We start from the raw sequence: 22,958 nt of genomic DNA, 5'->3' as shown, positions 1-22,958 counted from the left end.
TGCTTTCCCTTTCAACTTAAAGCTAAGTGAGGTAGTTTCATAAGCTTCAGTTGTATATAGAAAAAAGTGAAAAAGTAATCTTGATTTATCTTAGGATATCAGCAACACAAAATTAAATAGCTTTAACCATAAGCTAAGATTACTTAAATCAGAGGAAAAAGAATGGAAATATTGAAATAGTTCAAGTATGAGAGGTTTGTTGCTTATAGTTGACAACTGTTGTAAGTATAAGCATAATGGAAGTTGGATAAACTCTATATAATAAAGTTTATGACTTGACAAGGTAGTGGAAGGAAACTCCGTGCAAGAATGTGAGAGTAGCTTTGAAGCATACAGAAACATACTGATGATAGCCTGCGTGTGCGTGCGCTCAGTCGTGTCCAGCTCTTGCGACCTCATGGAATGTAGCCTGCCAGGCTTCTCTGTCTGTGGGATTTTCCAGGCAAGAGTACTGGAGTGGATTGCCATTTCCTCCTCCAAGGGATCTTCCCAACCCAGGGATTGAACCCATGTCTCCTGCATTGGCAGGCAGAGTCTTTACCACTGAGCCACCTGGGAAGCCCCTTAGAGCCATTTAAGTAAGTGATTTGTCATTTGATGTGTCCAGATAATAGTTTTGAGTATTTGTTTGTGGGCATCTGATTGACAGATCAAGATGAAATATAAAAGAACAACTAAAGTAGATTTGAAGAACAGTACGTAAATGTGCATTAATTCATTTCTTGTTGGGAAGAGAGTTAATTTGAACTCTGTACCTCAGAAAGACTTGCTTTTCCCTTCCTTCTCCTTTATCAAGGATAGCTAAGATTCCCTTCTGGTTTGTAAGACCAACCCCTTTGTAGGCTCTTATTATTTACCCCCTCATTTATTCTTTTTTAGATCTTTATAGATATCGTTCATCTGTGTTGTGCTTTACAATCTTCAGGACATTTTTACATTGACATATATGCTACTTGATTTTCTCAAATGTAGGCAGGGGCTATAATACCACCACCATTATAGATGTTGAAACTGAAGCTCAGAGAAATTAAGTGACATGCCCTAGTTCACACAGCCAGTTAATAACAGAATCTGAATTAGAAAGGTTTTCTGAAGCTTGTTTGATCAAATGCTTGTTTGATCAAACTTTAAAAACAGTTTCTCCAATCTTACTGCAGGGTACTTGTTGTTTTATCTCCAATTTTTAAAGGTGGCCTGGAATCACTGTCTCTGCTCTTCACTGCTCTGCTATTTATTCCCTCCCTAAATACTCTTATTGCTTATTTATCCAATCAACATATACTTCAGTGCCTATTGAATATTTAGTTGACCTGTATTCTTACATATATAAAATAAAGAGGCTTCCACTTTTAAGAGAAGGAAACTTGGAAAACAATTGTTTTTTTATATTTAAATATTTTATATTTTTGTTCTAAGAATTTGTAATACAGTGCCTGCCAATACAGGAGACCCGGGTTTGATCCTTGGCTCGGGAAGATCCTCTGGAGAAGGGAATGGCAACCCACTCCAATATTCTTCCCTGGAGAATTCTGTGGATAGAGGAGCCTGGTGGGCTACAGTCCATGGGGTCACAAAGAGTCAGACACAGCTGAGCAGCTAACACTTTTCATAGTATTAGTAACCTAGTAAATTCTGAGAATTTTTGAAAACCTTTAAGAATCTGCAATAACTAACATTTTGTAATATGTCAGATTGTACATTTCATCCTGTGGTATTAGTAAATGGAAATTAATTTGTGGTCTGTTTTAATGAGTGGGAAGATTGTGTAGCTTGACTGACCATCTGACTAATTTTTCCCTTGAGTTAGTAATTAATTTCACACTTGTAAACATAGACTGCTTCCTAAAATGTAAATGGTGAATTTTTTTGTTGTTACAACCAAAATATTAGTTTGGAAAACCAACTTTATAATTTTAGGGAAAGTTAATGAGAAAATTATTTTTTATACACCTTTTTGTTTTGTGTTTCTTTTATATAGTATTTGAATAAATCTCAAAATTTTCTAATTATGGAGAATTTAAAACAAAATACATAGATGCAAATATACGACAAACTTCAAATTTCCCATCATCTAGCCCATCAACTACTGTCAGTTCAGTCCTGCCCCATCTACTCTGTACTATTCCCTCTCCTGTATTATTTTGAGCAAATCCCAGGCATTGTATAAATTCATCTATAAATATTTCATTATGTATTTCTAAAAGGTAAAGGCAGTTAGCTACAATACTGTTTCACACTTTAAAAAATTAACATTTGAAATTTTTTTAAGTAAGGATTACTAATTACAAACATCCACACTTTTTTTGATTATATTATAAGGCCATTATATTAAAATCAGGTTTCTGTTGATTTTATTTATATGCTATTCCTACCCTCCCACAACAAACTATAAGGAGCTGAATAAGTACTTATTTTAAATTGAAGCATAGCAGCAAAATAAATAAGGAAATGATGAGAGCAAAGAGAATGTAGGGAAAAAAATAAAAAGGACAGCAAAGTAACAGCAAATGCTCATTTCAGTAGCAGTGCATTAGAGAAACTTTAGTTTTTTCTTTCTGAAAGTAAAACAGGCATTCATAGATTAAATAGGATTCTTCTGTTTGGATTGTTTTCTTTTTACAATTGGTTGGGTAAGACTGCCTTAGAGATCCTGTGTCTTCATCTAACCTTTATCTTGAGTCTTATCCCTAACCTTTTAAGATGTAGTGGAGTCAGATGCAGGTGTTGGAGTCAGACACACCAGGCTTTGAATCCTCCCTCTGTTACTGATTGTTTCACCTTAACAAAATTAATTAACCTCTCTGATCCTCAGTTTCTGAATCTATAAAATAGAGGTAAGAACCATTTCAAAGGGATGCTAAGAGGAATAACTAGAATAATGTACATAAGGTATATATGTATATGTCACACATAAAGAATGTAATAATGTAATGCATATGTGTGTATACATAGAAATATAAATGAAGCTATCCTGAATGTTTTCATATACAGATGTTAAATATATATGCTTCCATCCCCTCATTTGCAATATGTGACTTGCATACTCTCTTGTCTAGTCTGTTGCAGTAGCCTCTTAACTAGTTGCCTCTAGTCTATTGTCTCTAGTTAAAGTCCTTGGGAGTCATTTTTCTAATGACATCACAATTCATCTGTACTTCCTAAAATGTAGATCTGAGCACCTCTTCAGGATAAAACCCCAAGTAACATTTTCCATGTTAAGTGAAGCTTTTAATTATCTGTCTCGTACCTGCTTCTCCAGCTTGATTTTCTGTCCTCTTTTTTTTTTTTTGGTTAGTTTCATTAGTGCCAAACCCGCATCCCTTGACTGTGCTATATTATTTCCTTGCTTAGCTCATCTACAGACTCTTATTCGGCATTTAAAAATCTAACTTATATCTTTAGTTCTTCTTGAAGCATTGTCTTCCTCCTTCTCTCTCTTTAGGATTATCATTTAGTGGCCCATAATAGGCTATGCATCTTCTTTTTAGCCCATTTTCATATATGTATTCTTAGAACTTAGTACCAGGATTTGCCCTGAGGAGTTGACGCTGACAATCATCCTTCCGTTCAACTGGAATAAAAATAATTGATAAAAATATTAATTATACTTACACTAAAATGATATAGGTATAAAGTACATTTAATAAGTATAAACCATTAAGATTTTTCTAGGCATTCATTGAGTTGATACATGTGAAATTCTTAGTTAACTGACACATAATTAACTTTCAGTAAATATCGGCTGCTGTTTTTGCTGTGATAATGCTGACTTCTGGAAAGAAGAAATAAGATATAATGAATACTATGAATCAGAAGCAAATTATTTTGATCAACCTTTTAAATTGGAGATCAGCTTTATTACTTAAAACCGAGTGATAATAAGGCCACTCAAACTGTGTTAGTAATTCACCCATAAAAATTAAATGCTATCATCCTTTTCACTCATTTGTAGTGATCTCTGACAAGTTTAATATGAATTGGGATAACTGCACTTGAAATTGAGGTTTTGAATTATTGACTACTTAATGCTAAGACTAGGGCTTCCCAGGTGGCGCTGGTGGTCAAGAATCCGCCTGCCAATGCAGGAGTCATGGGTTTGATCCTTGCGTTGAGAAGATCCCCTGGAGAAAGAAATGCAGCCTGGTGGGCTACCGTCACACGGGGTTGCAGAGTCAGACTCATCTGAGCAACTGAACACACACACAATGCAGAGAGTACTACTGCTTAAAAATAGCAGTTTGTTTTATTCGTATAAGAACTTTGAATGCAAAACAAATCTTAATGCTTCCATTTGAAAGAGCAAAAGATTTTCAGATCATTGTGATTGGCAGCTCATTACCAGCTAAGTTACACATTTTATGGAAATTTCACGTGCTTGAAAAAGGGGTCTACATTTAATCTTCAAATAATCTCCTTTTCAGGAGTGACCGGAATTTAAACAGTGTTTTAATGTATCCCTCAGAATGAAAACATTGTACATAAAGGCAGTGTTCTGAGGTACTCTACTAAATTCTGCTTGCATTTCTCTTTTAATTTTCAACCTGTGAGGAAGCAAACCAAGCTAGATTTCCAGATGAGAGAACCTAGGCACACATTGGCCCAGTAATTTGATAGAAAAGTGAAAGTGTTAGTCGCTCAGTCATACCCGACTGGGAGCCCATGAACTGTAGCCCACCAGGCTTCTCTGTCTGGGATTTTATAGGCAAGGATACTGGAGTGGTTTGGCATTACTTTCTCCAGGGGATCTTCTTGATCCAGGGATCAGACCTGGGTTTCCTACACTGCAGACAGGTTCTTTACTGACTGAACTACTGAGAGGCAGGGTTCAAACCTGCCTCTCTTTGAGGTTTGGATCTTATGTTCCTAACCTGTGCTCCAGTTTATGAAACATTTTCCATAAATGCTTTACTTTTATACCTTAGACATGCCTGAAAAGTCCTTCCAAGGGCTTTATGTTTCTCATGATTTCCTATTTCTTTGGGTCTTTTCTTTGGCTTTACTTTTTCTGGGAGTCTTTTCCTTCTGATTTATTTGGTCTTCTTGTGTGGTGTCTTGGTAGCCTTTGCTTATTCTGTGGTGTTTATCACACTGTGTCATTGCCTCCAATTGTCAGTGTCTCCTACTATATTGATACTATTTGAGAGCAGAGATGATTTACCATCATCTTTCCCCAGAGCCTGGCACATAGTAGACTCTCCATGAAAACATCTTGAAAGAACAGTTGAATGTTTATAGGAAAAATAGGGTGGGTGTTGCGGGGATGTGAAGTGAAATGAAGTGGCTCAGTTGTGTCCGACTCTTTGCGACCTCATGGACTGTAGCCTACCAGGCTCCTCCGTCCATGGAATTTTCCAGGCAAGAATACTGGAGTGGGTTGCCATTTCCTTCTCCAGGGGATCGTCCCCACCCAGGGATTGAACCCGGGTCTCCCACATTGCAGGCAGACGCTTTACCGTCTGAGCCACCTAATGGATTTTAATTCAACTTAAGGAGAAACATTTTTACGTGAACTGTCAAACAGTGGAAAGGCAAAGCAATTCTAGTGGTGGTAAGTGTGGTGTGGTTACGAACTAGGACTTTGAAGTCCCAACAGCCAGAGATTTTAATCCTGGTTGCCTTAAGCTGCAGCTTCCTCAGCTATACATGTACTGGCACTATACCTGCGATTTAGTAAATGCTCAGTAAATAGATGGCATCACCGACTTGATGAACATGAGTTTGAGCACCTTCTGGGAGTTGGTGATGGACAGGGAAGCCTGGGGTGCTGCAGCCCATGGGGTCTCAAAAAGTCGAACATGACTGAGCGACTGAACTGAACTGATGGGAGAAACAGCTCTGTAATCCTGTGAGTTGGGTAACTTAGCTCCCCATACCGTCCTTCTCCCCTGGATTATTTTGAAGCAAATCCAAGGAATTTAATTTCTTCTATATTTCTGTGGTATCTCTAAAGGATAAATTTTTTTTCACATAACCATCATGCCATTATTATCTCTAAAAACTGACAGTAATTCATAATAATATCAGTAATATCCAGTGTTGAGGTTCCATTGATTTTTTTCATAATATGTTTTTATAGTTGGTTAATTCAGATAATTCAGACAAGGTCCCCACATTATATTTATTTATGTCTCAAGTCTCTTTATAAATTCCTTTCCCCCCCATTTTTATTTATTGAAAAACCAGGTGATTTATCCAGTAGAGTTTCCCAAAGTCTGGATTTTGCTGTTTTTATTCATATGGTGCTATTTTTAATACGTCCTTTTACCCTCTATTGGGCTTCCCAGGTGGCACAGTGGTAAAGGTATACCAATGCAGGAGACACAGGAGACTCAGGTTTGATCCCTGGCTTGGGAAGATCCCTGGAGTAGGAAATGGCAACCCACTCCAGTATTCTTGTCTGGAAAATTCCATGGACAGAGGAGCCTGGTGGACTGCAGTCCCTGGTGTTGCAGAGAGTTGGACATGACTAAGCCTGCACATACTGTCCTCTATATTTCCTGCAAACTGATAATCACCTAGAGGGTTAATTGAATTGAGGTCATTTTCTTTTTATTAGGGGAGGGGGTCAAGAATACTTCATGAATGGTAATAGTGTTCATTCCCTATTTTACCACATAATTCTCATAATTTATGATTTTCTCCCTTTTCGTGATATTAAGTCATCAGTGAGTTCAAGTACTGTCATTTTGATCCATTAATTATAAAGTCCCCCACATTTTACCTTAGGGTTTTAATAGTTATTGATAATTGTTGCCTAGACTCATTGTTTCATTAAGATTACAAAGTTATTAAGCGGGACTCTTTGAAAAGAAGGACTTTTCCTCATAAACTCTTAATTCTCTGATACATTGGAAAGTCAGGATAAATACTGGATTCTTTATTTTACCAGTTTTCAAAATAGTGTTTTGGTTACATGGCACTGATCAAAAGGAGTCAGTGAAATTTATTTTTGTTTGTTTTATTTTTAGTATAATCATGAAACCTTGAGCTTAAAACTAGGTTTTTTTGTTTGTTCTTAACAGAGATTGTCCTTTTTGATGTTCGGATTGTCCCATCTTTGGTTAGTGGGAGTCCTTTTGATACCTCTTCAGTAGTCTTTGATAGCTTTCTTGCTTCCTGGTAAAACAAGATGTTCCAAGGTCCTTTTGTATATTACTGTCCCGGGCCTGGGGTCAGCCATTCCTCAGAGTTGCCATTGTTCTTTTTTTTGGTAGGATATGATACTGCTCTGGGCATAAGAGGTACTCATTGCTCCTGAGTTGGTTACTGCTGTTATACCTTTTCAGTGGATAAAGGTAGGCATTTTTATAAATAGAAGAGATTTTCCTGGTATTTCTGATTCAAATTTAGGACTTCAGAGTTTTAAACTCCTTGATTTTGTATTTGTGTCTCTTTTCTCATATGCTGAAAATTTTAATTCTGAATGATATTGTTTAATCTTATACAGTAGTTTCAGAATAGCAGTATCAACATTACTAATATGATTACTGAAAATAGTGTTTTGTTTTTTTTTTTTAATTTCCTTTTGTTCTTAGAATATATGCCACTGGGGATATACAGTTTTATTACTGTGTTTTAAAATCGTTTGAAATAGTTTTTTTCAATGTTATAAAGTACCAAATGGAGCTAGATTCATTTTTTATTTTTAAAGATTTAAAAAAAAAACCTAATTTTGTCTTATGTACATGGTTCCAAGTTCAAATTCATATCTACAAAGTAGGGTACATTTGGAAAAGTCTAGATTTTCTGCCTGTCTCCTCTTCCTGTTCTTGCCCTTTTCCTAAAGGTAACTTTTTTTTTAAATTAATTTTTGGTATATCCTATTTCTAAAATATAAGTACACAGAAATATATATAATTATATACATATAAATTTGTATTTTCCCTGTTTTTATATAAAAGGTAGCTTATTATATAACTGCTTGTTTTTTAATGTCAACATATTCTCAGGTTTCCTTCATAGCAGTATGTAGGTATTCCTCATTTATTTTTATAGCTATATAGGGCTTCATGATGATGGTGTACCTATGATGGTTCATTCAGTCAGTCTTTTGCTAGTGCCTTTGGCCTTATGAATATATCTTTTCTTTTTTATTTTGCCCATTTATATTTGGGATAAAGCCCTGTCAAGTGGGCATGCTGGGTCATAGATTCAGTGACTGTGTCATTTTGTCGATATTGTCAAATTTTCCTTCATAAGGTTTGTGCCATTTTACATTTCCAGAAATGCAGATGCTTTCCCATGATGATTCAGTGAACCTCTCAGGTATAAAGAGGTGAATTAGGAGCATATGCTATCAAAGAAAAAGTATCATGGTTCCTGATGAAATATCAGTGTTTAATGAAAACCTCATTTCTCCTGTCGAGTGAATTGATTGGTAAACTATATTCACATGAAAATGAAATATTCAGGTTTAAATGTTTGCTTTGGGGTGTGTGTGTATTATGAACAATGAATGAAAAATATTGTTTTAGGGAAAGGTAATAAATTAAAATTGAACGTTAAATACTTTAAATTCCTTGTTGATATGATCTTCCTTTTGGGATAGTGAATATTTTGGGTAAAAAAGCAAAGTTTAGTTTCATTTTAAGGACTGATATTACTGTTTACTACAATAAAGAAAACATTCATTGGATTTGAAATTTGGTATTTGCAGATTTAATAGTTAGAGTTTTGATTGTCCATATACAGTTGTCCCTGAGTACCCACAGGGTGTTGGTTTCAGGACTCACTCCCACTGCATATCAGAATTCCTGGATGCTCAAGTCCCTTATATAGAATGACACAGTATCAACATGTATTCTATGCACATCCTCCTGTATACTTAAAGTCATCGTTTATAATCCTATAATAACTAATACAGTGTAAATTCTGTGTAAATAGTTGCCAGTGTGTGGCAAATTCAAGTTTATTTTTTGGAACTTTCTGAAATATTTATTCTGAACTTTTTCTACCTTAGGATGTGGAATCCCTGGATATGGAGGGCTGACTGTATGTCTTTGAAGGTCTGATTACATGTAGTAATCTGTAATTTGAGAGTGTATAAATATTTTGTCAATTCCCTTCCTTCCCAACTTTACTGTGGCCTTTGTTGTTCCCTACTTGTCTTATTTTTTAACACTTTTTTATTAAGAATATGAGAAAATTCTTCAGTTTAATGAATTTTTTTTTTTTGTATTTTATGATGAAATTATGTGCTATAATGGTGCTTATGTTTGGGATTTTTTCGAAGTTCAGGGAAGGTATTAGTCAAGATTATCAAAGTACTGTTGTAATAAAGAAACAGTTGAGAAGAGAGATTGAGTTGACATTGTAGAAGACCTTGATTTTCAGAATAACAAGTTCAGAATTTATTCTTTAGACAGTGGGAAATCAATAAAAGTTTATAAGATTTCTTTATATTTTTCAAGTGAAAACCTTGAGTGGTACACTTTTTAGTTTTCATGTAAATTTTGTTATATAGTTGTGTAGTTTATGAAATATTTTTTACTTATGGAGAAACTGAAGCATACATATTACTGTTAATGGCTGACTGATAACATATTTATTGAGCTGTACTCTGTGCCAGATGCATAGTACATTACTAAATACTTCATGTGGGTTTTCTCTCTCAATCCTCGCTGCAACCTGGAGAAGGAAGGGAGTATTATTATCCCCATTCTCAATCCATTAGAGGGAAAATTTAAGGCTTAGAGAAATGCATTATCCTAGGTTGGATCCTGGGCCTATTGAGAACATTATTAGGATAATCAGTGAACTTTGATTGGGCCTGTTGTTTGGATGGTAATAGTGGTCAGTGTTAATAACATCCTGATTTTGGTAATGTTTTACTTAGGATGTATACACTGAGATGTTAAGGGGTAATGGGTATCATGCGTAAAACCTTTTCTCAAATCGTTCTGAAATGTTAACAGTTTCATAATGTGGGTGAAATATATATATCTCTGCAACTTTTTGTAAATCTGAAATTATTTCAGAATAAAAGAAGAGAAAACACTGAGTCATCCAGTCACATGTGACTTTCTCTGAAGCGGAACAGAATAGTTCATTGAACTTAGTCTGTCTTATTCCGAGTGTGTGTATCTGTCTTTACCGCCTCTTCATTTTCTAACCAAAGTCACATATGATAGCAAAGTTAATATCAGGCAAATTTTTATTCATTCCTCATTGTTACTTATTAATTACTTACTGTAACAGTGTTATCCATCACTTTCAAGTTTATTCTGAATCATATCGTGTGCCTTTTATAGTATTTATACTCCGAGGTCACTTATTAAATTTTAAGTGAGTAATTTTTTTCCTGTTTAAGTTTATATTTTTAATGGACTGTTAAACACATTCTATAAATATACAGCTTACTTTAATTTTAAATGTCACTATCTCAAAATAATTTTCTGCTTTTTAATGTAGGTTGTTCTATGATGAGGCTTTTGCTATGGCTAATGACCCCTTGGAAGGCTTCCATGAAGTGAACCTTGCTTCACCTACTTCTCCAGACCTTCTTGCTGTGTATGAACCGGGAACTCAAGAGCAGACTACCTCACCTAGTGTCATCTACCGGCCACATCCTTCAGCTTTGTGCTCCACCGCTATCCAGGCTAATGCCTTAGATGTTTCTGACCTTCCTACACAACCTGTGTATTCCTCCCCCAGACGTTTAAATTGTGCAGAAATATCCAGTGGCAGGTAGGAGAGAATCAAGATGCTTGTTTTAGAGCATTGTATTAAACAAATGGAGTTTGCTTGGTTAACTTATTTTAAGTTTTATTATTTTAGAAAATTTGAATAATATAAGGTTGTTTACGAAGGGCAGTACATGTTAATGATCAAGAGCAGGGGTCGCAGACTTTTTATGTAAAGGGCCAAATACCAAATATTTTAGGCTTTGTGGGCTACACAGTCTTTGTTTCGACTGCTGGACGTGGCTATTAAGGTGTGAAAGTAGTCATAAAAGTGAAGTCGCTCAGTCGTGTCTGACTCTTTGCAACCCCGTGGACTATAGCCTGCCAGGCTCCTCCATCCGTGGGATTCTTCAGGCAAGAAGACTGGAGTGGGTTGCCATTTCCTTCTCCAAAAGTAGTCATAGGCAGTATATAAATAGATAAGCGCCAGTAAAACTTTGTATGTGAACTTTGAATTTGGGATTTTATATAATTTTCTTGAGCCACAAAATATTATTATTTTGATTATTTTCAACCATTTGAAAATGTAAAAATCATTCTTGGCTTGTGGGACTTCAGGGAACAGGTGGCAGGCTGGATTTATTCTACATTTAGTTTGCAGACCCCTGTTCTAGAGTATCACTATCCATTAGAACTTTCTGGCATGATGAAAATATTCTCTGTGCTATTTAAGATGATAGCCATTAGCCATATATGGCTATGAAGGACTTGAGATGTTGTTGCTTTGGTTCTGGACATACTATTAATCTGGTGGTGAACAAATTGGATAATGCAGTTATAGGCATGTGTGTTTATGCCAGTTAGTAACTTGAGCACATGCTGATGTTTGTTTGAACTCTCCTTTACAGCATCCATGGTACAGATCCAGCACCTTGTTCTACCTCTGGAGTCACAGCTGGGTTATCTAAATTAACTACAAGAAAGGACAACTGTAGTGCAGAGAGGGAGTTTTTACAGGGTGCTACTATAACAGAGGCTTGTGATGGCAGTGATGATATTTTTGGGTTGAGTACTGAAAGTCTGTCCCTCTTACGAAGCCCATCTGTTTTGGAAGTCAGAGAAAAGGGCTATGAAAGATTAAAAGAAGAACTTGCAAAAGCTCAGAGGGTAAGCAAAAATGTATTTTATTCTTCTATATGTTACATTCAAAATGAATATTTGTTCATAGGGGCAACTCAAGTGAAATCTTTATAGTTCTACACCTTTCTTTTGCGTATGTGCAGTCTCAGTTGCTGTTGGGCAGCATTTAGGAATCTATGAATTGGTCTCAATAGTAAAGAAGCTCACCCAAGAATACGAACGGAAAAAAAGAGACTCTAATTCTTTGTTTTCCCTTTCCTTGTCTTGCATTTTCTGTAGTGCACATTTGGGGAGTTTCGTTCTGTGTGTGGATTTTTTTCCTCTCTACACGTGGTTGATTTTGTGATTATTTACTTGAAGCCATTAGGTCCAAGTCATATGTTTTGAGGAATAATAGTGCTGTGCTATTCAGCTGAATTTGAATGTTTTCTGTATCTTAACTTGGAGATTTGTCTTTCTTCATAATTTGCTCTATTTCTCACTTGCTCATTTTTAAATTTCTAATGTTTATTCCCAAATTTGTGACTAAATTTCATTCTTTTTCTGAGTCTGTAATTAAACTTTAAAGGGACATTTGTAGCACTAAATATTTATACATTAGAGAAAAGGAAAAGTTTCAAGTCAACAATCTAGTCTCCCGCTTTAAGAAACTAGAAAAAGACGAGCAAAATAAAACCAGAAGCAAGCAGAAGGAAGAAAATGATAAAAAGCAGAAACAATGAAATTGGTAACATAAAAACTAGAGAAAATGAACAAAGCAAAGCGCTGGTTCTTTAAAAAGATCAATAAAATTGACAAGCCTCTAACAAGACTGAAAAAAACAAGAATAGAAGACAATAGCAGGAATGAAATAGGGGATATCACTACAGACCCTGCAGACGTTGAAAGTGTGGTAAAGGAATAATACAAACAGCTCTACGTATATAAATTTCACACTTAGGTGAAATGGACCAATTCGCATTTAGAAAGTTGAGAAGATAGAAAAATCATTCTATAACATAATTTCCACATATTATGACATTATATTCCCATTTTCTCCCGCAACAGACTTGTTTCTCAGGAGTATAAGAGTATAACACTGATTTTGGTATCCCTGGTGCCTAGCATAATAAGGTACAATGCCTGGTGTATATGTCTCTATAAATGTTTCAATGGATGGCTGATGGTTAAATGGCCGTAAAGAGATATTAAAACATTTTTGGTTGAATACATCTGAAAGAAAAATCAATATTCTTTTAAACTTTTCCCCAAAGGTAGGGGGTGTGGTGAGATGTAGTTATATTTGGCCTATGTCATGTGGCTCAGACTCTTTTGTCTTAGTACAGAATATTAAGTGAAATCACAATTTATATAGAAGTGAACTATTGGACATATATGTCCATGTTTGAGAATACATTGTGGGTACCTATCAACCAGGATATATTGCTAATTTCTTAGTTTCGGTTGAAAATTTGTTTGAAATTTTTAGTTTGTTGTATTTAGAAGTACTGTTGACATAATTGAAATGATAATGATGTGTGAACACATGCAAATGGTGGATTCTGTTACGAAGAATACAAGATAGTATTGATACTTACTTAGAGCTTAAGACTTGTAAAGGACTGTTGAATATGAAAATATTTCCTGAATTATAGCAACATGTGAATCAAAATTATGTCAGTAGTCATTCTTTTTATTTTGATGATTATTTTAAGAGTAGCTAGATAGTTCCCATTTTTCCATCCTTTTATTTTTAACCTATTTTTGTCTCCCTGTTTAAAGTGGGTTTTCTTGTAGGCGGCACATCATTAGATCTTTTTTTTAATCCTTTCTAGTAATCTCTGCCTTTTAATTGGTGTGCTTATGTTAGACTATTTATATTTAATGTGATATAGTTTGGTTTAAATCTACCAACTTACTGTTTGTTTTCTCTTTGTCTCTTATGTTTCTTTCCCCTCTTTCCCTTTTGTGCATTTTGGATTAATTCTATATATTTTTGTGATTTCATCTTTGCTCTGTTGGCTTATCAGTTATATGTTGTCTTTTTGCTAATTTCGTGATTGCTTTAGTGTTTATTGTATGCATCTTTAATCAGTCTCTGCTTTCTAGTGATATTATACTACCTCCTATGTAAGAACTTACAAAAATACAGTTGACCCTTGGACAGTGTGGACTTAGGGGCACTGACCCCTGTGGTTGAAAATCTGCATATGAATTTCCAGTCAGCCCTTTGTATACATAGTTCCGCACCCTTGGAGTCAATCAGTCATGGATTGTGTGGTACTGTAGTATGGATTTATTGAAAAAAATCCACATATAAATGGACATGTGCAGTTCAAACCCATGTTGTTCAGAGGTCAAGTGTACTTTTATTTCCCCCTTTCAGTGTTTATGCTGTGATTACCATATATTTTACTTGTTCATATATTTTAAATTTCAGGAGACATTTAACTTATTTTTTCATTAAACAACGGGTTATTTTTAAAGGAATTTAAAAATGCCTATGCATGCTATGCATGCTAAGTCACTTTAGTTGTGTCTGACTCTCTGCAACCCTGTGGACTGCAGCCCACCAGGCTCTTCTGTTCATGGGATTCTCCAGGCAAGAATACTGGAGTGGGTTGCTATGCCCTCCTCCAGGGGATCTTCCCAACCCAGGGATCGAACCTGTGTCTCTTTTGTCTACCTACATTGGCAGGCGGACTAGTGCCACCTGGGAAGCCAGTTTACATTGTAAGAATCCTTATATTTACCCATGTAGTTACCATTTCTAATGCTTTTCATTCCTTTATGTGGATCCAGATTTCCATCTCATAACATTTTCCGTCTCCTTGTAGGGCATCCTTTAACATTTTTTGTTGTATGCTGCTGATAAATTTTTTTTAGCTATTGTGTATCTTGAAAGATCTTTTTTCATCTTTGTTTTTGAAATGTATTTTCACCAGTTAAAGCATTTCAGGTTGATAATTTTTTTCTATCAGTATCATTATTTTGAAGGTGTTGCTCCGTTGTGGTCTAGCTTGCACTGTTTCTTATGAGAAGTCAACTGTTATCCTTACTTTTGTTTCTCTGTACTGTGATGTAATAGTTCTCTTAATCAGTGGCTGCAAATGATTTGATTATGGTATGCCTTGTTGTAGTCCTCTTCAGGTTTCTCAAGCTTGGAATTTGTTGATCTTCTTAAGTGGGTAGGTTGCTTGTTTTTTTCTAGAAATTGGGAAATTTGGTCATTACTTCTTCAAAAGCATTTACATACCTCCTCTATCTCTCCTCTCTCCTCTTTTGGGACTCCTGTTATATGCACATTAGACTGCTTAAACTTGTCCCATAACTCGCTGGTGCTCCATTCATTTTTTTAATCTTTTTTTTTCTCTGTGTTTAATTGTGGATGATTTCTGTTGCTGTGTCTTCAGTGTCACTGTTCTTTTTCTCACCTGTAGTGTCTAATATGTTAATTCTATACAGTGTATTATTATTATTTTCTTTTTTATCACAGACATGGTAGTCTTCATCACTGAAAGCTTGATTGGATCTTTTAAGTATTTTAGTTAACATGCTTAGTCTGTCTTAGCTTCTTAAACATATGAAATACAGTTTAATAACAGTTAATCCATATCTACTAATGCTTTTATCTCTTCAGGTGATAAGCTGGAACAACTCATAGGCTTCACTTTATTATTTCCCATTTCTGGAGGATCACTTTTTTTTTTGCCTGCATCCAGTGTCTTAAAAATCATTTCATATGTTTTTTCCAGTTTTTTAGTTGTGTCAGGCAGGGTGGTGAATATGATCCCTGTTATTCTATCTTGATTGAGAGTGAAAGTTCTGTTTGTTTGTTTGTATTGATTGCTTTCCCCCATCCCAGTTAACCCCAATGTAGATGTCTACACTTACACATACACTTCAGTAATTTTGAGCTTCACAAGGATTGGGATTACATGTGTTTTTGCTCACGATAATATCTTGAGCACATAAAAGGTTCTCAACACATTCTGTTGATTAAATGAATATATGCATGCATTACACTGTTGTGTAAGTAGACACATACAGAATATATTAGTTAGGGATGTGCTAGCTCCTTGTGAGGTACCCTTAAATTTTAGTGACTTATCGTGATAGAAGTTCATTTTTATTCACTTAACACTTTGAAGCAAATGTTCATAGTTCATAGGCAGTTCTTTGTGAAATAATTCAGGAATCTGTGTTTCTTCTGTCTTGGATCTTTGTGATCTTTTAGGGTTTTATTATCTGTATCTAACCAGTGAGATGAAGGGGAAAGAAAAGTTGGAGAAAGCACACCAGCTTCTAAAAAACTTTAACTTGAAAGTGATACACCTAACTTTTACTGACATTTCTTTGGTGTGAGCCAGTTTCATGCTGACACTTAAATGTGTGATGGACTGGGAAATGTAGTCATTGGTGGGGCAACCACTTACCAGCACAAACCCGTACTGTACATAGGGAGACCAAACATGTGGTGATTGAGTTTCAAGTGCAAATATGCCAGAGATAGTGATGTAGTCCTTCACTTCTTGTGATGTAGACCAGTCCTTTCTTCTGGCCTTCTACAAACCATTGCTGAAGAACAGCTCTTGGTGGAATCCTGAGGCAGAAGTTGGATTTTAGTACATATTTTTTAAAACGTAGATTCCTGGAGTCTACCCCAGATTCTGTTGAAAAAGAATTATTGTATCGAGGCTGGAGGATATGCATGTTCAATAAACTATCCTATTGATTCTTTTTTTTTCCCCTTTTTCAGTTTAAGTATAGTTGATTCACAGTATTGTATTAGTTTCTGGTATACATATTCTTTCTTTGATTCTTATATTCTTTTGATTCTTACATTCACTAAGGTGTGAGACCTACTGGTATAAGGTGTTACTTTCAACTTTTAATTATTCTTCCTTAAAAGAAAATGAAAATGACTTAGAAAATAAAATCCAGTGGAATATTATAGCTTTCAGTCAGAGAAAGTCATTCGAAACACATACTTCTACAAATCAATGTTTGGCATGGCCCTATTAACTGTGACCAGGGTTGTTTATAAACATTTACCGTGTTCTTTAATGAGTAAACATTTCCTGAGTAACCAGTGTACTTAAAGGTTTATTAGGCTCTGTAGAGGGGAAAGTAAATCAGACTTTACTAGTAAAGATATTTACTAGTTGGGGAAAAAAGACATGTGGTAATGTTTCATTGATTCTAAATTGTACATTTTCCCTCATTTTAACATCTGTGAAATCAGTATGAGTTTTAAAATTGCTCCCAGCTAGGCATCATGACAATTGTCATTGTCTGCTTGTGCGTGAACGTGCTTATAGCTGTACATGTTGTTATTAAATCAGTGGAATTTATGTGAGTTGAGTGCTGTATTTGTTACTGTGAATTACTGGGTTAAAAACCTTAAAAGGATCTCACCATGATATGACATCAAAACAAAGAGAAAGGTATAAAAGAGAATGACATATGATAAAAATTTGTGTCTCTATCAGTTTAAAAGACTTCTTCCTGTAAAGTACAAAATGAAAATTCTAACTGAAAAAAAAATACCCCATCAGATCATAGTTTCATTGCCAGCATTTTTTCTCTTGATGTATAAAATGTTTATCTTAAGAATAGTGTTAAATTTGTGGAGGATACTTACAGAGTCCTGATTTTCTGTTTTAAATATCTCTTAAGTTTCCTTTCTCTGATATTGCTACTCTAAGTTTGTGTCTGTTGCCTAAAATATTGCAGTAATTAACTGTTTTCCCTGTCTTAATTTACTCATCTCACACGCTAGTAAAGTAATGCTCAAAATTCTCCAAGCCAGGCTTCAGCAATGCGTGAACCGTAAACTTCCAGATGTTCAAGCTGGTTTTAGAAAAGGCAGAGGAACCAGAGATCAAATTGCCAACATCCGCTGGATCATCGAAAAAGCAAGAGAGTTTCAGAAAAACATCTATTTCTGCTTTATTGACTATGCCAAAGCCTTTGACTGTGTGGATCACAATAAACTGGAAAATTCTGAAAGAGATGGGAATACCAGACCACCTGACCTGCCTCTTGAGAAACCTGTATGCAGGTCAGGAAGCAACAGTTAGAACTGGACATGGAACAACAGACTGGTTCCAAATAGGAAAAGGAGTACGTCAAGGCTATATAGTGTCACCCTGCTTATTTAACTTATATTCAGAGTACATCATGAGAAACGCTGGGCTGGAAGAAGCGCAAGCTGGAATCAAGATTGCCGGGAGAAATATCCATAACCTCAGATACACAGATGACACCACCCTTATGGCAGAAAGTGAAGAAGAACTAAAGAGCCTCTTGATGAAAGTGAAAGAGGAGAGTGAAAAAGTTGGCTTAAAGCTCAACATTCAGAAAACTAAGATCATGGCATCTGGTCCCATCACTTCTTGGCAAACAGATGGGGAAACAGTGGAAACAGTGTCAGACTTTATTTTTTTGGCTCCAAAATCACTGCAGATGGTGATTGCAGCCATGAAATTAAAAGACGCTTACTCCTTGGAAGGAAAGTTATGACCAACCTAGATAACATATTAAAAAGCAGAGACATTACTTTGCCAACAATGGTCTGTCTAGTCAAGGCTATGGTTTTTCCAGTAGTCATGTATGGATGTGAGAGTTGGACTGTGAAGAAAGCTGAGTGCCGAAGAATTGATGCTTTTAAACTGTGGTGTTGGAGAAGACTCTTTAGTTAAAGTCTCTTGGACTGCAAGGAGATCCAACCATTCCATCCTAAAGGAGATCAGTCCTGGGTGTTCATTGGAAGGACTGATGTTGAAGGTGAAACTCCAGTACTTTGGCCACCTGATGTGAAGAGTTGACTCATTGGAAAAGACCCTGATGCTGGGAAGGATTAGGGGCAGGAGGAGAAGGGGATGACAGAGGATGAGATGGTTGGATGGCATCACCGACTCAATGGACATGAGTTTGGGTAAACTCCGGGAGTTGGTGATGGACAGGGAGGCCTGGCGTGCTGTGATTCATGGAGTCGCAGAGTCGGACACGACTGAGCAACTGAACTGAATTTTTTTTTTAATCTAGCACACTGTTCAAGTTACTGTTTTGAATTGCAATCTGATTGTCACTATCCTGTTTAAAATCCTTCAGTGACTTCCCATTGGCCTTGAGATGATATTTTCTTTTCTTTAAAGTTCCACTTTCTTAGCCAAGGTTTTTCAGGACTCACCATAAACCTAATTTTCTGGCATTATCTAACTATGGCATCCACCTTTCCCCGTCTTTAGCTACTGTAGCTTACACTGTTTTAGTGTTTCCATTTGGCAAACTCCTACTTTTTCCAGTATGTGCATATCATTATGATAGTCCTTATCAGGGCTTTTTCTTGTGAATCTGTTTAAATATTTGATTACTGTTTCCTTTTTCTTGTGAATCTATTTAAATATTTGCTACCGTTAGTAGGCTATGGCTTTGTGAAAAGCATGAAGCAGGCCTCCTTCCTTTTCTCTTTCCAGACCCTTGATGAATACGCGATGAATTGTCAACACAAAATTAGTGTTTGTTGAAGGCGTTAACTTCATATAGCTATATTACAGTATAAGGTACCGATAATGAAAAGTACAAGTGACATTTTAAAAAGTATTCACATGAAACACAAACTTGAGTTCATATAGGTAGATTGAGTTGGACCTAGAAGCATAAAGAGGCAAGCATTTTTGGCAGTCCAGGTGGGTGAGGTCAAATGGGACATGAAACAGAAACAAATCAGGACAATCTAACTCCAGCTGTAGAGTGTGGGTCAGAGTGATTACAGCTCTGAAAAGGGGAAGTGAGCGCATGCTGTAGAGGGTCTTTAGTGTCAGGGTGAGATTTACTGTGGTAGATGGTAGGGAACAATCGAAGAATTTGCCTTTGTGAATGATATATGTATTGCTCTAAGGATTGGAAACTTCTCAAAGGACAGTGTCTTATGTGGTTTTGGTATCCTGAGGGGTTACTATAATACCTATATAGTAGGAAATGTTGAATGGATTGACTCAGTTTCATATATAGTTATAAAATTGTGAAATTTTAGAGTTCAGAAGGACCTGGTATTAAATTTATGCATTTACAGATTTATAAACTCAGGGAGAATTGGCATCTTTATGATGACTTCCTGCTTTCTATTCAAGAATATAATATGTCTTTCTTCCTATTTATTTAGATCTACTTTTGTATTTTGTATTTGAGAGTATTTTAAAGTTTTCATTTTGTGTTGTAGTCTTTAACAGTATGAAGTTTCTTTTACCTTCTTTAATGACTTCTGCCCTGTGTCTGATATCAGTATTGAGGTCTCTATTTTGTTTTTATTTGTATTATATTTTTTAGTACACTTCTACCCAGCCTTTTATTTTTAATCTGTCTGAATTACTTATTTTGGATGTATCTCTTGTATAGAGATAAGAAATGGATTTTGCTCTTTTAGCCAGTCTGAAAATCATTTTCTTTTAATAAGTGAGTTACACACATTTATATTTATTAGAAAAAAATGCTGTGTTTAGGCTTGTTTCTGTCACATAGCTTTCAAATGTCTACTCTGTGTGTATACAAATCTTTTCACTATGTGTACTGTTTTCTTTGCATTCTCTTCATTTTTTTTTTCCTTTTTTGTATTTTGGAAGGTTTGATTTCTATTCTAGCTGTTAACCTTTAATCAAAGAATTTCTCTTAGCCTTTCTTTAGATACTGACTTTGTTTCCTACTATAAGCAACACTATAAAATTACCTAGTAACTGTTTCTTTCCTTCGCCTCTATCATTTAATTCTACTTTAATTTCTGTGGGGTTAAATATGTTCAGATTTATACTGATTGATTTGTGAGCTTCAAGTTGTATCCCTTTATTGCCAGTTAGTATTTAAGAAGTTAGTGAATTTGGTTTCTTCTTTCTCCTGTTTTGCTGGGGTTTTTTGAGTGTGTTATTTTTACATTTCTAAGGCTTATAACATTTATGTAACTTTCCTCAACTTTATCCCCATTTAAAAAAAACAGACTTTTTAAAGATCAATTTTCTGTTCATAGGAGAATTGAGAGGGCAGTACAGAGCTGCCTTAAGTCCCCTTTCCTCACATATGCATAGTCACTCCCTTTATGAACATCTTGCCCCAGAATGGTACATTTGTTAAAATTGGTGAACCTGAATTGACATGTGATTATCCCCCATTTACATTAATGTTTACATTAGGATTCACTTTTGGTGTTGTACTTTCTGTGGGTTTTGACTAAAATATAATGATGTATATCTGTCATTATAGTATCATATGGAATAGTTTCACTGTCCTAAAAATCCTCTGTGGTGGTAGTGTATTTGCTAAGTCACGTCCGATTCTTGCAACCATATGGACTGTAGCCTGTCAAGTTACTCTGTCCATGGGATTCTCCAGGCAAGAATACTGGAGTAGGTCGCCATTTCCTTCTCCATGGAATCTTTCTGACCCAGGAATCGAACCCGGGTGTCCTGCACTGCAAAAATCCTCTATGTTCTACCTATTCATCCCTTCCTACTTCTTAGTCCCTGGCAGTCCTCTGATCTTTTTAGTGTCTCCATGGTTTTCCCTTTTTCAGAATGTCATATAGTTGGAATCATACAGCATGCAGCCTTTTAAGATTAGATTCTTTTATTTAGTGATGCATTTCTTTTCCTCCATATCTTTTCATGGCTTGATAGCTCATTTCCATTTAATGGTGAGTAATGGTTTGTTGTTTGGATATAGCACAGTTTAATTATTCATTCACTTAACTGAAGCATATTTGGTTGCTTCCTAGTTTGGCAGTTATGAATATGTAAACATCTGTGTGCAGGCTTTTGTGTGGATATGTTTTCAGTTCCTTTGGGTAAATACCAGGGAGTATGATTACTGGATCATGTGGTAAGAATATGTTTGGTTTTGCAAAAAAATTGCCAAAAGTCTTCCAAAGTGGCTGTACCATTTTGTATTCCCACAAGCAATGCATGAGAATTCCTGTTGTTTCCCATCCTTGTCAGTATATACTGTTGTAGTTCTGCTTTTTGGTCATTCTAATAGGTGTATGGTGGAATCATGTTGTTGTAGTTTGCATTTCCCTGATGACATATAATATGGAACATCTTTTCATGTGCTCATTTGACATCTCTATAACTTTGGCAAGGTGTCTTTTCAGATCTTCTGCACACTTTTTAATCAAATTGTTTTCTTACTGTTGAGTTTTAAGAATTCTTTGTATGTTTTGGTTAACAGTCCTTTATCAGATGTCTTCTGCAAATATTTTCTCCCAGTCTGTGGCTTGTCTTTTCATTCTTGTGTACCTTCATCTTTTATTTGTAGTTTTACAGTTAAATACATTGTTTCTTATCCCCTGTCCTTAATGTTAAAGCTTCTCCTTTTTTTCCCTTGATTATATGAAACTCATTCACTGCTTGATTACTCTGGAAAGCTCATGGGAGATATAGTTTCTAAAGTGTGACAGGTTTTTAACTTTTAGTCTCTGGTCTTACATTTGAAGGATAATTCGACTGGATACAAAATTCTCAACTCACATTTTTTTTCCCTTGAGTATCTTAAAAATGTGACTGCATTGTTTTTTAGCATAAGATGTTGTTGAAATTTGATACCTATCTGATTTTACCCTGTAGCTGACTTGGCTTTATGTTTAACTTTTTTATAATGGTAACTTCACATATCTTTTTTTTGTCTTTCATATTTAAATGAATTGGATTTCCCAAGGGTTTTGTGCCCCCACATCAGGCACTTCAACCCCTGGGACCTGCAGTGGAGATATAAGCCCCAAAACATTTGGCTTTGAAAATCAGTGGGGCCCAAAAGCTCTAGGGAACTGAGATTCCAATCTGAAAGACTCACATGCAGACTCACCCTGAGACCCAGCACAAAAGCAGCAGTTTGAAAATTACCTAGACCATAAGTGAGGGAAATTCACTTGCTAATCTTAAAGCCTCCACCAGAGGGATGGGGGGATATTGAGACTCTGTGGGAATGGAAGTCTTTCACTTCTGGTGCTCCCTTCCACGTAACTGCTCATTCTGTGGTCTGGGCAGTGTAACCACATTTTCTCAGGGTCTAAGATTTGTGAGGATTCACTTTTACTTAGTTTTGTTGAAGATGTAGTCATTGGGTTCTTCTGATATCCCAGTTGGTATATTTGGTTCTTAGGAGTTGTTGTTCAGTCACCAACTCATGTCCAACTCTTCGTGACCCCATGGACTGCAGCACACCAGG

The 22,958-nt window shown here is 35.8% G+C and overlaps 1 protein-coding gene across 9 annotated transcripts in view; it reads left to right on the top strand.

Annotated features, from left to right (window-relative positions):
- The window catches only part of RAB3IP (RAB3A interacting protein), a 50,197-nt gene that overhangs the window by 4,627 nt on the left and 22,612 nt on the right, over positions 1 to 22,958 (top strand). For 5 of the 9 annotated variants that reach the window (XM_081589722.1, XM_081589721.1, XM_081589714.1 and 2 more), the window contains exons 2-3: positions 10,411 to 10,686; positions 11,531 to 11,789. In XM_081589722.1, the coding sequence (XP_081445848.1) occupies positions 10,436 to 10,686; positions 11,531 to 11,789 (510 nt within the window). In that variant the 5' untranslated portion in view covers positions 10,411 to 10,435. Of the gene's footprint in view, positions 1 to 7,214; positions 7,296 to 8,959; positions 9,006 to 10,410; positions 10,687 to 11,530; positions 11,790 to 22,958 lie in introns of all 9 variants that reach the window. The other 4 variants (XM_081589723.1, XM_081589717.1, XM_081589719.1 and 1 more) reach the window with 3 other exon arrangements.

The sequence above is a fragment of the Giraffa tippelskirchi genome, chromosome 4 (assembly GCF_054371585.1).
Source record: "Giraffa tippelskirchi isolate mGirTip1 chromosome 4, T2T-mGirTip1v1.2.pri, whole genome shotgun sequence".
NCBI classification, from domain to species: domain Eukaryota; kingdom Metazoa; phylum Chordata; class Mammalia; order Artiodactyla; family Giraffidae; genus Giraffa; species Giraffa tippelskirchi.
Note: the sequence above shows the minus strand (reverse complement) of the source record. Positions and strands in the feature narration are given on the sequence as shown.